Source organism: Notothenia rossii (assembly GCF_949606895.1).
Source record: "Notothenia rossii genome assembly, chromosome: 2".
Lineage (NCBI taxonomy): Eukaryota > Metazoa > Chordata > Actinopteri > Perciformes > Nototheniidae > Notothenia > Notothenia rossii.
In genome coordinates this window covers 1957163-1969876 of record NC_136904.1, presented here as the reverse complement: position 1 = coordinate 1969876, position 12714 = coordinate 1957163, and the positions used below count along the sequence as shown (strand labels likewise).

The 12714-nt window shown below is 46.0% G+C and overlaps 2 protein-coding genes and 1 long non-coding RNA gene across 4 annotated transcripts in view; 1 reads left to right on the top strand and 2 right to left on the bottom strand.

Moving 5' to 3' along the window:
- Positions 1-1420, bottom strand: part of katnb1 (katanin p80 (WD repeat containing) subunit B 1) — a 21930-nt gene extending 20510 nt beyond the window's left edge. Inside the window, exon 1 of the mRNA XM_079661152.1 lies at positions 1264-1420. The gene's annotated coding sequence lies outside the window, so the exon portion shown is untranslated. The remainder of the gene's footprint in view (positions 1-1263) is intronic.
- Positions 1421-1551: 131 nt separating this feature from the next.
- On the top strand, positions 1552-12619 carry cog8 (component of oligomeric golgi complex 8). 2 transcript variants are annotated; one of them, XM_079661163.1, is made up of 6 exons: positions 1552-2006; positions 3132-3339; positions 5414-5824; positions 6826-7221; positions 8981-9149; positions 11960-12619. In XM_079661163.1, exons 1-6 carry the CDS (start codon positions 1696-1698, stop codon positions 12304-12306), a joined length of 1842 nt encoding a protein of 613 aa, XP_079517289.1. In that variant the 5' UTR covers positions 1552-1695; the 3' UTR covers positions 12307-12619. The 2 variants fall into 2 exon arrangements, with proteins under 2 accessions (XP_079517289.1, XP_079517290.1); XM_079661164.1 differs by lacking the exon at positions 1552-2006 and adding an exon at positions 2025-2155.
- LOC307026302 lies at positions 6185-6819 on the bottom strand. Its single transcript, XR_013804376.1, has 3 exons — positions 6468-6819; positions 6272-6418; positions 6185-6211 (listed from the first exon to the last, which is right to left on the bottom strand). It is a non-coding gene; the product is annotated as an uncharacterized lncRNA (long non-coding RNA).
- Positions 12620-12714: the final 95 nt, after the last annotated feature.

The following is a 12714-nucleotide window of genomic DNA, read 5'->3' as shown; positions in this document are numbered from 1 at the left end:
TCGGACACATGTGTCCTTTAAATAAGCTTATTGTGCAATCAACCTACAATGAGCAATATAACACTGTTTGCAATTGTACCGTGCAATAATCACTTGTGAAAAACATATATTTTAATGACATCTCAACAATGTAATATGTTCGTTATGTCACTTAGTTTTTAAATTAGTAGCCATGGCTGCCATATGTGTCTGTATTTTAAGTCTGAACACCGGATAACATTGTTGTGTTTATTGAAATCTACCTTTGTAGTCAGAGGTGGAGAAGTACTCTTGTACTTGAGTAACAGTAGAAGTACTAAGATCTTGTACTTGAGTAAAAGTAGAAGTACTCAGGTCTTGTACTTGAGTAAAAGTAGAAGTACTAAGATCTTGTACTTGAGTAAAAGTAGAAGTACTAAGATCTTGTACTTGAGTAAAAGTAGAAGTACTAAGATCTTGTACTTGAGTAAAAGTAGAAGTACTCAGATCTTGTACTTGAGTAAAAGTAGAAGTACTAAGATCTTGCACTTGAGTAAAAGTAGAAGTACTCAGGTCTTGTACTTGAGTAAAAGTAGAAGTACTCAGATCTTGTACTTGAGTAAAAGTAATAGTCCCAGAGTGTAGGAATACTCTGTTACAGTAAAAGTCCTGCATTCAAAATGTTCCTCAAGTAAAATTAGAAAAGTATTATCATCAAAATATAGTGAAAGTACTGACAGTAAAAGTAGTCATCGTGCAGATTGGTCCATTTCAGAATAATAGATATGATATGTTTTATAATGATTGATCATGAAAGTGTTCTCAAAGATGGTAAAGGTGCAGCTTTTAATAACTTTGTATACTGCAGGGTAGCTTGTGAATTTACTCCAGGTGGAACTAAAGTCTGATTTAACACTTGGTTATATTTCAAATCATTAATCCAGATCTGTAAAGTAACTAAATGTATTAAATACATGTAGTAGAGTAGAAGTACACCATTTACCTCTGAACTGTAGAGGAGTAGAAGTACTCAGTAGCATAACAGGAAACTACACAAGTAAAGTACAAGTATCTCTAAAGTGTACTTAAGTACTGTACTTGGGTTAATGTACTTAAGTACTTAACATGAGTGTTTGTAGTTAAATATTGTAGTATATATAGTTATAAACAAACTTTAACCCGAGCTAGTTATCCTTACATCCGGGTGACTTACAGTCGTTAGCTTTAAAGCTAGCTGTCAGTTAGCAGGGCTAATTAACGCTAAGCTAACGCTAGATGCTATCTGATCCATGAGAAACCACATACCGGTCCGTTAGCCTCCGTCCGTATGTCGGTGGTCCTCTGGGGGGCCTTGAGACCGTTAAACCGGAGACCGTTAAACCGTAAACTGTATCTTGTTGACCGGTTGCTGCTCCACTGCAGCTTAGCAACAAACCAGCGTAACCTCTGGTGACGTCACGACGCAACGTTTTTGAAATAACATTTGATTCACGAATTGTACTGGGAACATATTAATTACAGTAGGCTACAGGGATTTTTCATAGGATCTGCGACGTTATTTATTTTTATTTTATTTATTTGTATTATTATTATGCAGGGATTTAGATTGTGAACCAAAAGCGCACACTCCGGAACAGACAGGTGGCGGTAATGCACCATTGAGCTGGATGCCAACCGCAGTAAAACTCAACAAAGAAGAAGAAGAAATAGAGGAGGAAGAAGCCAGTATAAACAAACATGGCGGCGGTGGACGTGGAGGACGAGAGTCTCCTCGCCTCCATCTTTAAGGACCGCTTCTCCCCGGACTGTAACGCTTATCTGTCGGAGCTGAGCTCCCTGAGGCTGGAGCAGCTGGTCCGGGAGCCGGAGAGACTGCAGGAGGACCGGGCTCTGATCCTCCAGCAGACCCGGGACCTGGCCTTCAGGAACTACCAGACCTTCATCCGGACAGCCAACTGCACGGAGCTCATCTACCGGGACTTCAGCCGGGTGGAGGGCAGCGTGAACCGGCTGATCGGGAAGCTGCCGGGGCTGGGGGAGAGATGCAGGTTAGTGACAACAAGTAACTAGCATCCAACAACCACTGACAACCAGTAACTACCACTAACAGCTAGTGACAGCTAGTGACAACCAGTAAACTAGAGAGCAGCGTGAACCGGCTGATCGGTAAGCTGCCAGGGCTGGGGGAGAGATGCAGGTGAGAGCTAATAACTAATAAATAACTAACACCCAGCAACCACTGACAACCAGTAACTAGTAACTGCCGTGGTTATGAGAGAGGTGCAGGTGAGAGAGACTATAGTCTCTCTCACCTGCACCTCTCTAATATATATTACTATAGTAACAGCTCATAACAACCAGTTACTAACATCCAACAACCAGTAACAAACAACCAGTAACAACTAGTAACAAGTAACGAACAGTAACAACCAGTATCGAACAACCGACAACCAGTAACTAACAACCAGTAACGGACAGTAACAACCAGTATCTAACAACCAACAACCAGTAACAACCAGTATCTAACAACCAACAACCAGTAACTTACAATAAGTAACGAACAGTAACAACCAGTATCTAACAACCAACAACCAGTTACTAACAACCAGTAACGAACAGTAACAACCAGTAACTAACAACCAACAACCAGTAACAACTAACAACTAGTAACAACCAGTAACTAAAAACCAACAACCAGTAACACCTAGTAACAACTAGTAACAACCAGTAACTAACAACCAGTAACAACCAGTAACAACCAGTAACGAACAGTAACAGCCAGTAACTAACAGTAACAACCAGTAACTAACAGTAACAACCAGTAACAACTAGTAACAACTAGTAACAACCAGTAACTAACAACCAACAACCACTAACAACAACTAACAACCACGAACTAACTCATGAGATGCAGGTCAATGCAGAGGGGAGAGAGCCGAGGGGCACCCAGTAACTAATTCAATTCTTATTTTAAAGTGACTTAACTGTATATCATTTTTATTTGATCTTTAATCTTAAATTGCATTAATCTTTAATCTTGTTTGAATCTGTCCTGTCCTGTTTTCCATTCTCACCCTGTTGCTGTTTAACTACTGAATTTCCCCACAGGGATTAATAAAGGTCCATCTTATCTTATCTAACTAATTGTGTGTGTGTGTGTGTGTTGTGTTCAGGGGCTTCATGAAGGAGGCGGAAGAGATCGGGTCGAGCCGGAGGATGAACAGCTTGACGCTGAACCGGCACACGGAGATCCTGGAGATCCTGGAGATCCCGCAGCTCATGGACACCTGCGTCCGAAACGGATACTACGAGGAGGCTCTGGAGCTGGCAGCGTACGTGAAGAGGCTGGAGAGGAAACACTCAACTCTGCCCGTCATCCAGGTGAGGAAACAACACTAAGCTTTAAGTACACTCAGAAACAGCTCCAAGTACACTCAGAAACACAGAAACAGCTCCAAGTACACTCAAACAGCTCCAAGTACACTCAGAAACAGCAGCTCCAAGTACACTCAGAAACAGCAGCTCCAAGTACACTCAGAAAGAGCAGCTCCAAGTACACTCAGAAACAGCTCCAAGTACACTCAAATAGCTCCAAGTACACTCAGAAACAGCTCCAAATACACTCAAACAGCTCCAAGTACACTCAGAAACAGCAGCTCCAAGTACACTCAGAAACAGCAGCTCCAAGTACACTCCGAAACAGCTCCAAGTACACTCAGAAACAGCAGCTCCAAGTACACTCCGAAACAGCTCCAAGTACACTCAGAAACAGCAGCTCCAAGTACACTCAGAAACAGCTCCAAGTACACTCAGAAACAGCAGCTCCAAGTACACTCAGAAACACAGAAACAGCTCCAAGTACACTCAGAAACAGCTCCAAGTACACTCAGAAACAGCTCCAAGTACACTCAGAAACAGCAGCTCCAAGTACACTCAGAAACAGCAGCTCCAAGTACACTCAGAAACAGCTCCAAGTACACTCAGAAACAGCAGCTCCAAGTACACTCAGAAACAGCTCCAAGTACACTCAGAAACAGCAGCTCCAAGTACACTCAGAAACAGCAGCTCCAAGTATACTCCGAAACAGCTCCAAGTACACTCAGAAACAGCAGCTCCAAGTACACTCAGAAACAGTTCCAAGTACACTCAGAAACAGCTCCAAGTACACTCAGAAACAGCAGCTCCAAGTATACTCCGAAACAGCTCCAAATACACTCAGAAACAGCAGTTCCAAGTACACTCAGAAACAGTTCCAAGTACACTCAGAAACAGCTCCAAGTACACTCAGAAACAGCTCCAAGTACACTCAGAAACAGTTCCAAGTACACTCAGAAACAGTTCCAAGTACACTCAGAAACAGCAGCTCCAAGTACACTCAGAAACAGCAGCTCCAAGTACACTCAGAAACAGCAGCTCCAAGTACACTCAGAAACAGCTCCAAGTACACTCAGAAACAGCAGCTCCAAGTATACTCCGAAACAGCTCCAAGTACACTCAGAAACAGCAGTTCCAAGTACACTCAGAAACAGTTCCAAGTACACTCAGAAACAGCTCCAAGTACACTCAGAAACAGCAGCTCCAAGTATACTCCGAAACAGCTCCAAATACACTCAGAAACAGCAGTTCCAAGTACACTCAGAAACAGTTCCAAGTACACTCAGAAACAGCTCCAAGTACACTCAGAAACAGCTCCAAGTACACTCAGAAACAGTTCCAAGTACACTCAGAAACAGTTCCAAGTACACTCAGAAACAGCAGCTCCAAGTACACTCAGAAACAGCAGCTCCAAGTACACTCAGAAACAGCAGCTCCAAGTACACTCAGAAACAGCTCCAAGTACACTCAGAAACAGCAGCTCCAAGTACACTCAGAAACAGTTCCAAGTACCCTCAGAAACAGCTCCAAGTACACTCAGAAACAGCTCCAAGTACACTCAGAAACAGCTCCAAGTACACTCAGAAACAGCTCCAAGTACACTCAGAAACAGCTCCAAGTACACTCAGAAACAGCTCCAAGTACACTCAGAAACAGCTCCAAGTACACTCAGAAACAACTCCAAGTACACTCAGAAACAGCAGCTCCAAGTACACTCAGAAACAGCTCCAAGTACACTCAGAAACAGCTCCAAGTACACTCAGAAACAGTTCCAAGTACACTCAGAAACAGCTCCAAGTACACTCAGAAACAGCTCCAAGTACACTCAGAAACAGCTCCAAGTACACTCAGAAACAGTTCCAAGTACACTCAGAAACAGCTCCAAGTCCACTCAGAAACAGCTCCAAGTACACTCAGAAACAGCTCCAAGTACACTCAGAAACAGCTCCAAGTACACTCAAACAGTTCCAAGTACACTCAGAAACAGTTCCAAGTACACTCAGAAAAAGTTCTAATTAAGTGAATGTAATTTGTTCTATCTTCTTTGATATATTCTCTTCTCATAACCCTCTTCCCTCAGGGTATCGTGCGCGAGGTGCGTCAGTCCACGTCTCTGATGCTGAACCAGCTCCTACAGCAGCTCCGCAGTAACTCCCAGCTGCCCGTGTGCCTGCGTGTGATTGGCTACCTGCGCAGGATGGACGTGTTCACGGAGGCGGAGCTTAGGGTGAAGTTCCTGCAGGCCCGCGGCTCCTGGCTGAGCTCCATCCTGGCCGCCGTGCCTAACGACGACCCCTACTTCCACATCACCAAGACCATGGAGGCGTGCCGCGTGCACCTGTTCGACGTCATCACGCAGTACCGTGCCATCTTCTCCGACGACGACCCCCTGCCCGGCAGCCAGGTGAACGAGGCGGCCATCTTCCACGGCTGGGTGGTGAAGATGGTGTCCGAGTTCCTGCAGACGCTGGAGAGGGACCTGCAGCGAGGGGTGAATGCTGAGCACTTATTCATCCCTTCATCCCTTCATCCCTTCATCACTTCATCACTTTATCACTTTATCACTTTATCACTTTATCACTTCATCCCTTCATCCATTCATCACTTCATCACTTCATCCGTTTATCCCTTCATCCCTTCATCCCTTCATCACTTCATCCCTTTATCCCATCATCACATCATCACTTCATCCCTTTATCCCTTCATCCCTTTATCACTTCATCACTTCATCCCTTTATGAAGGGATAAAGGGATAAACTCCTCTCTAATAAACTCCTCTCTAATAAACTCCTCTCTAATAAACTCCTCACACACATCTCTCACACACTTCACTCACACACTCCTCACACCTCACCTCACACACATCTCTCACACACTCCTTACACACTCCTCACACACATCTCTCACACACTTCTCTCACACACTCCTCACACCTCACCTCACACACATCTCTCACACACTCCTCACACACATCTCTCACACACTCCTCACACACTCCTCACACACATCTCTCACACACTCCTCACACACTCCTCACACACTCCTCACACACTCCTCACACACATCTCTCACACACTCCTCACACCTCACCTCACACACATCTCTCACACACTTCTCTCACACACTCCTCACACACTCCTCACACACATCTCTCACACACTTCACACACCTCACCTCACACACATCTCTCACACACTTCTCTCACACACTCCTCACACACATCTCTCACACACTTCACACAACTCACCTCACACACATCTCTCACACACTTCTCTCACACTCCTCACACACATCTCTCACACCTCACCTCACACACATCTCTCACACACTTCACACACCTCACTTCACACACTTCTCTCACACACTTCAGTGCCGCCCATACCCATGTGACCCGAATGATCCATCCATGATAAACAAAGCCCAATATAAACAATGTAAACCTTATTAAATGTCCCCTCTTCTGACCCATGTGTTGCTCCATTGCCCCGTCAGGTGGGGGGGCGTCTGGACTCCTTGCTGGGTCAGTGTATGTACTTCGGCCTCTCCTTCAGTCGGGTCGGGGCAGATTTCCGCGGCCAGCTGGCTCCGATGTTCCAGCGCTCGGCGGCGGAGACGTTTCGCGGCGCCCTGTCGGAGGCGCTGGAGAGGTTCCAGGAGGACATGAACGTGTACACCCTGATCTCCATGCCCTCGGTGCTGGGGGGCTCCATCCCCCCCCAGCAGGGGCCCCAGCCCGGCACCCTGCAGCCCCCCCTCTCTCTGCTGGACTTCACCCCGCTCGCCTGCTTCCTCAACAACATCCTGAGCGCCTTCAACGACCTGAGGCTCTGCTGCCCTGTGGGCCTCGCTGAGGAGGTGAGCGTCTGCCTGCAGGACGCCATGACCAACGTGAGTCACTAACCTAAAGGTCTCCTATCATACTGTTCATACCATAATGTCTGAGGAGGTGAGCGTCTGCCTGCAGGACGCCATGACCAACGTGAGTCACTAACCTAAAGGTCTCCTATCATACTGTTCATACCATAATGTCTGAGGAGGTGAGCGTCTGCCTGCAGGACGCCATGACCAACGTGAGTCACTAACCTAAAGGTCTCCTATCATACTGTTCATACCATAATGTCTGAGGAGGTGAGCGTCTGCCTGCAGGACCCCATGACCAACGTGAGTCATGGTGGATCACAATAAGCAAAACTCACAGCCTACAAAGAACAGTTCCGTGCTCAGATAGCTATAGACAGTCTTCTCAAAGATATTGAAGTGACTGGTATTTTGTGTTTATTGATTGTTGAGCTTTTATTTATTTGTCTTAATGTGTGCTAGTGTTGTCACGATACCAACATTTTGGTTTCGATACCAAGTCAAGAATTGTGATTCCGATTATTTTTCGATACTTTTCTTAAAAAAAGGGAAACAGTCTTAAATGTAATTATTGTGCTTTATTTCACACCAGAACCATAACCCAAACTTTTAAACAATGAGAACAATAAACAAAATAAATGACAAGAATTCGTATTAAATAAAATTAAGCATCATCTCAAACAACTTTTTTGTTTTATAAAATATAATTTTTTTTAATATTTTATAAACATGTACATGTCATGTAACAGTAATATAAATAATTATTGACAAAATGTATATTGCAGATGTTAGCCACATTGGTAAGTTAGCTAAAAAGATAGCCATATTAGACAGTTATCATTGCCATTAATTGCCTCGTCAAACTACGAAAACGTTCGTAATAAATTACACTTGTTTGACTTAGATTTGAGGGCATGGGCTTGAGCATGATGTAATTATGTTATCTCTCACATTCGCTAACCTGTCTGTCTTTAAATTCTTTAAACAGCTCTGGATGCCGGTCGGCGGGTGCTTAGCCAAGTTTGATGTGTTGGCTCCCTTGGTTTGCAGGGATCTAAAACATGTCTCACAGACAGGCCTCGTGGTGTCCGTAGGCTTGCCCTCACTGTCAGAGATATCGCTCAAATACTTCCACATTTCGCTTCTGGCGTCTTTTTTGACAACAAGCTGAGGCGCAGCGGCAGTTGCACTCCCACTTGCAGCCATGCTTCTCGTTTAGTTTTCTCACAAGCTCTGGCAGCTAGCGCGTGGCCGCGTGCACGAGAGAGGGGAGGGGCTTAGAGCGTGCTTGAGAGGGGAGGGGCTTAGAGCGTGCTGGAGAGGGGAGGGGCTTAGAGCGTGCTGGAGAGGGGAGGGGCTTAGAGCGTGCTTGAGAGGGGAGGGGCTTAGAACGTGCACGAGAGGGGAGGGACTTAGAGCGTGCTGGAGAGGGGCGGGACTGCAGGCACGGCTGCAGTGCAGGGAGTGGAAGCAGAGCGCTGAACACACACGGCTCTTATTAAAACGGCGCTTTCTCACCGGAGTATTTTTCCCCGTCATTCTTAAAGTACCGATACTAATGAAATGGAGGAATCGTACCGTTTTTAACGGCAGGGTATCGCGGTACCTGTCATGTATCGGTACACCGTGCAACACTAATGTGTGCAAGTGCGTCTTTTGATTGTATATATATTTGTTTTTGGTATTCAGGATTGAGGGAAACTGTATTTCGATCTCTCTGTACACACAAACTGTAAAGTTGACTTGACGTGCTCCAACAGTGCTGCTGTGACTTCCTGTTTCCTGTCAGGTGACGCGTCAGGTGTTGCTGTTCCACCGTGCGGAGGAGTCAGCGTTCAGCGCTCGAGAGAAAGACCTCTTCTTGTCGTTCTGCTGCTCGTACGCTGAGGATCTGCTGCCTTTCATCAACCGCTGCCTTCAGATCCTCTTCCCGCCCAATCAGATCGCTCTCATCCTGGGTGAGGAGCAGGAAATCATCCAATCACATCTCACCTGCTCAATATCACAGCAGAATACACTCAAAGATTCAAAGGTGTTATCATCATATGCACAAAGATACAGTGTAGAAATGACCTATTTGATTATTTTAAATTTATTTATTTAAATATATTCTTTTGTGTGTTTTCAATTCATTCTAAAATCTGCATGAGTTGGGAGCAATGGCTTTAAAAAAATCATAATCTCAATATAATATACAACAATATTCAGTAGAGTTCCTTGGGTGTCTTGAAAGGTGCCTCCAGATCAAATGTATTATTAATGTTGACCACCGTAATATTGATTATGATATTAGCCATATTGAATTCCTGTCTACTTAATAACGCAGTTTCTTAACCCCACCAGCAGGGGGCGCTGTCCTCCCAACACTCGGGTTCAAGCTGCAGGAAAAAAAAATACAAAAGCATTAGGAGTTTTGGCAGTGGAAAGTGAGGATATATGGACCCCGAATCTAACAAGAGCTGTCGTCCAGAGACAATGTGCGCCAGGGAACCTACGTTCCAGAAGAGAACGTCTAGACGTCCCAGCAAACTACCAAGCTACTCCCCCTCAAGAGAGAGAGAGCAGCAGAACCCAAGCTACTGCCCCTCAAGAGAGAGAGCAGCAGAACCCAAGCTACTCCCCCTAAAGAGAGAGAGCAGCAGAACCCAAGCTACTCCCCCTTAAGAGAGATAGCAGCAGAACCCAAGCTACTCCCCCTCAAGAGAGATAGCAGCAGAACCCAAGCTACTCCCCCTTAAGAGAGATAGCAGCAGAACCCAAGCTACTCCCCCTCAAGAGAGAGAGCAGCAGAACCCAAGCTACTCCCCCTCAAGAGAGAGAGCAGCAGAACCCAAGCTACTCCCCCTCAAGAGAGAGAGCAGCAGAACCCAAGCTACTCCCCCTTCAGAGAGATAGCAGCAGAACCCAAGCTACTCCCCTTTAAGAGAGATAGCAGCAGAACCCAAGCTACTCTCCCTTAAGAGAGATAGCAGCAGAACCCAAGCTACTCCCCCTCAAGAGAGATAGCAGCAGAACCCAAGCTACTCCCCCTCAAGAGAGAGAGCAGCAGAACCCAAGCTACTCTCCCTTCAGAGAGATAGCAGCAGAACCCAAGCTACTCCCCCTCAAGAGAGATAGCAGCAGAACCCAAGCTACTCCCCCTTCAGAGAGATAGCAGCAGAACCCAAGCTGCTCCCCTTCAGAGAGATAGCAGCAGAACCCAAGCTACTCCCCCTCAAGAGAGATAGCAGCAGAACCCAAGCTACTCCCCCTTCAGAGAGAGAGCAGCAGAACCCAAGCTACTCTCCCTTAAGAGAGATAGCAGCAGAACCCAAGCTACTCCCCCTCAAGAGAGATAGCAGCAGAACCCAAGCTGCTCCCCTTCAGAGAGAGAGCAGCAGAACCCAAGCTACTCCCCCTCAAGAGAGATAGCAGCAGAACCCAAGCTGCTCCCCTTCAGAGAGAGAGCAGCAGAACCCAAGCTACTCTCCCTTTAGAGAGATAGCAGCAGAACCCAAGCTACTCCCCCTCAAGAGAGATAGCAGCAGAACCCAAGCTGCTCCCCCTCAAGAGAGATAGCAGCAGAACCCAAGCTACTCCCCCTTCAGAGAGATAGCAGCAGAACCCAAGCTACTCCCCCTCAAGAGAGATAGCAGCAGAACCCAAGCTACTCCCCCTTCAGAGAGATAGCAGCAGAACCCAAGCTACTCTCCCTTAAGAGAGATAGCAGCAGAACCCAAGCTACTCCCCCTCAAGAGAGATAGCAGCAGAACCCAAGCTACTCCCCCTCAAGAGAGAGAGCAGCAGAACCCAAGCTACTCTCCCTTCAGAGAGATAGCAGCAGAACCCAAGCTACTCCCCCTCAAGAGAGATAGCAGCAGAACCCAAGCTACTCCCCCTTCAGAGAGATAGCAGCAGAACCCAAGCTACTCTCCCTTCAGAGAGATAGCAGCAGAACCCAAGCTACTCCCCCTCAAGAGAGATAGCAGCAGAACCCAAGCTACTCCCCCTTCAGAGAGATAGCAGCAGAACCCAAGCTGCTCCCCTTCAGAGAGATAGCAGCAGAACCCAAGCTACTCCCCCTTCAGAGAGATAGCAGCAGAACCCAAGCTACTCCCCCTCAAGAGAGATAGCAGCAGAACCCAAGCTACTTCCCCTTTAGAGAGATAGCAGCAGAACCCAAGCTACTCTCCCTTTAGAGAGATAGCAGCAGAACCCAAGCTACTCCCCCTTCAGAGAGATAGCAGCAGAACCCAAGCTACTCCCCCTTCAGAGAGATAGCAGCAGAACCCAAGCTACTCCCCCTTCAGAGAGATAGCAGCAGAACCCAAGCTACTCCCCCTCAAGAGAGATAGCAGCAGAACCCAAGCTACTCCCCCTTCAGAGAGAGAGCAGCAGAACCCAAGCTACTCCCCCTCAAGAGAGATAGCAGCAGAACCCAAGCTACTCCCCCTCAAGAGAGATAGCAGCAGAACCCAAGCTACTCCCCCTCAAGAGAGATAGCAGCAGAACCCAAGCTACTCCCCCTTCAGAGAGATAGCAGCAGAACCCAAGGCCGTAGAACTATGCCGTGGGAAAGGAGACCATGATGAACTGTGTCTAAGGTTGAATGAGCAAATGATTCCCTAACAAACCTCATATGTTATCTTTACATTAAAGTCAGTTTCCAAAGTCATGGAGTAACGGTTTTAAATAATCGTGATCTCAGTATCAACGGACGTCATATTGATTGTGATGTTTTCCTTATTGAAGCGGCCTTTCACTGACGGGTTTAAATGTTTCTCTGCAGGAGTTCCCGTCTCTCAGCTGCACAGATTCGGTAGTTTGGGAAACATCGACATCGCCGCCATCCTGACGCCGCTCAGCTTCCTGCTGCCGCAAATCGAAATAGCGCCGGAGGAGATCCAACTTCCAGAAATCTCCTCCGATATCGACATCTCCCCCGAACTCAGCGGCCTCACGTTGAAGACGCAGCGACAGGAAGTGGAGACGCATCAACAGGAAGTGGAGACGCATCAACAGGAAGTGGAAACAAAGCAACAGGAAGTAGAGACAAAGCAACAGGAAGTAGAAATGAGCGAGGAAACGGGAAAAAGCGATTCTGAGGATCAGGACGAAGACTTTTCTCTGGAGTGACGACGATTATTTAATAACTCTACTCTATTAATAATAATTAAAAATGAATATATAATAATGATTTCTCCAGTGGGAGGGTTCCCTGCTGTGGGGATGGGACGTTCGAATGATTTATTGGAAAGAAGACTCTTATTTAAGGCGAAGGGAAATGCTAAGTCTGTGTTCACACCTCTTTTTATGCATTTGCCCTTAAAGTCCAGATACTGTTGAAATATTTTTATAAAGTATTTTTCTTTTGGCTGAGGTGTAAAGTTGGTGTATGGATAAAAGCTAAGTTTAAGCATTTATAGTGAATAAATGGGATTTCAACGACTCAATTTACTATTTTCTGGAATTCTGTAAAAATGATGTTATGCGATAAAAAATAACTATTTATAAAATATATTTGAGAAAAAAGTGTTCTCAAAA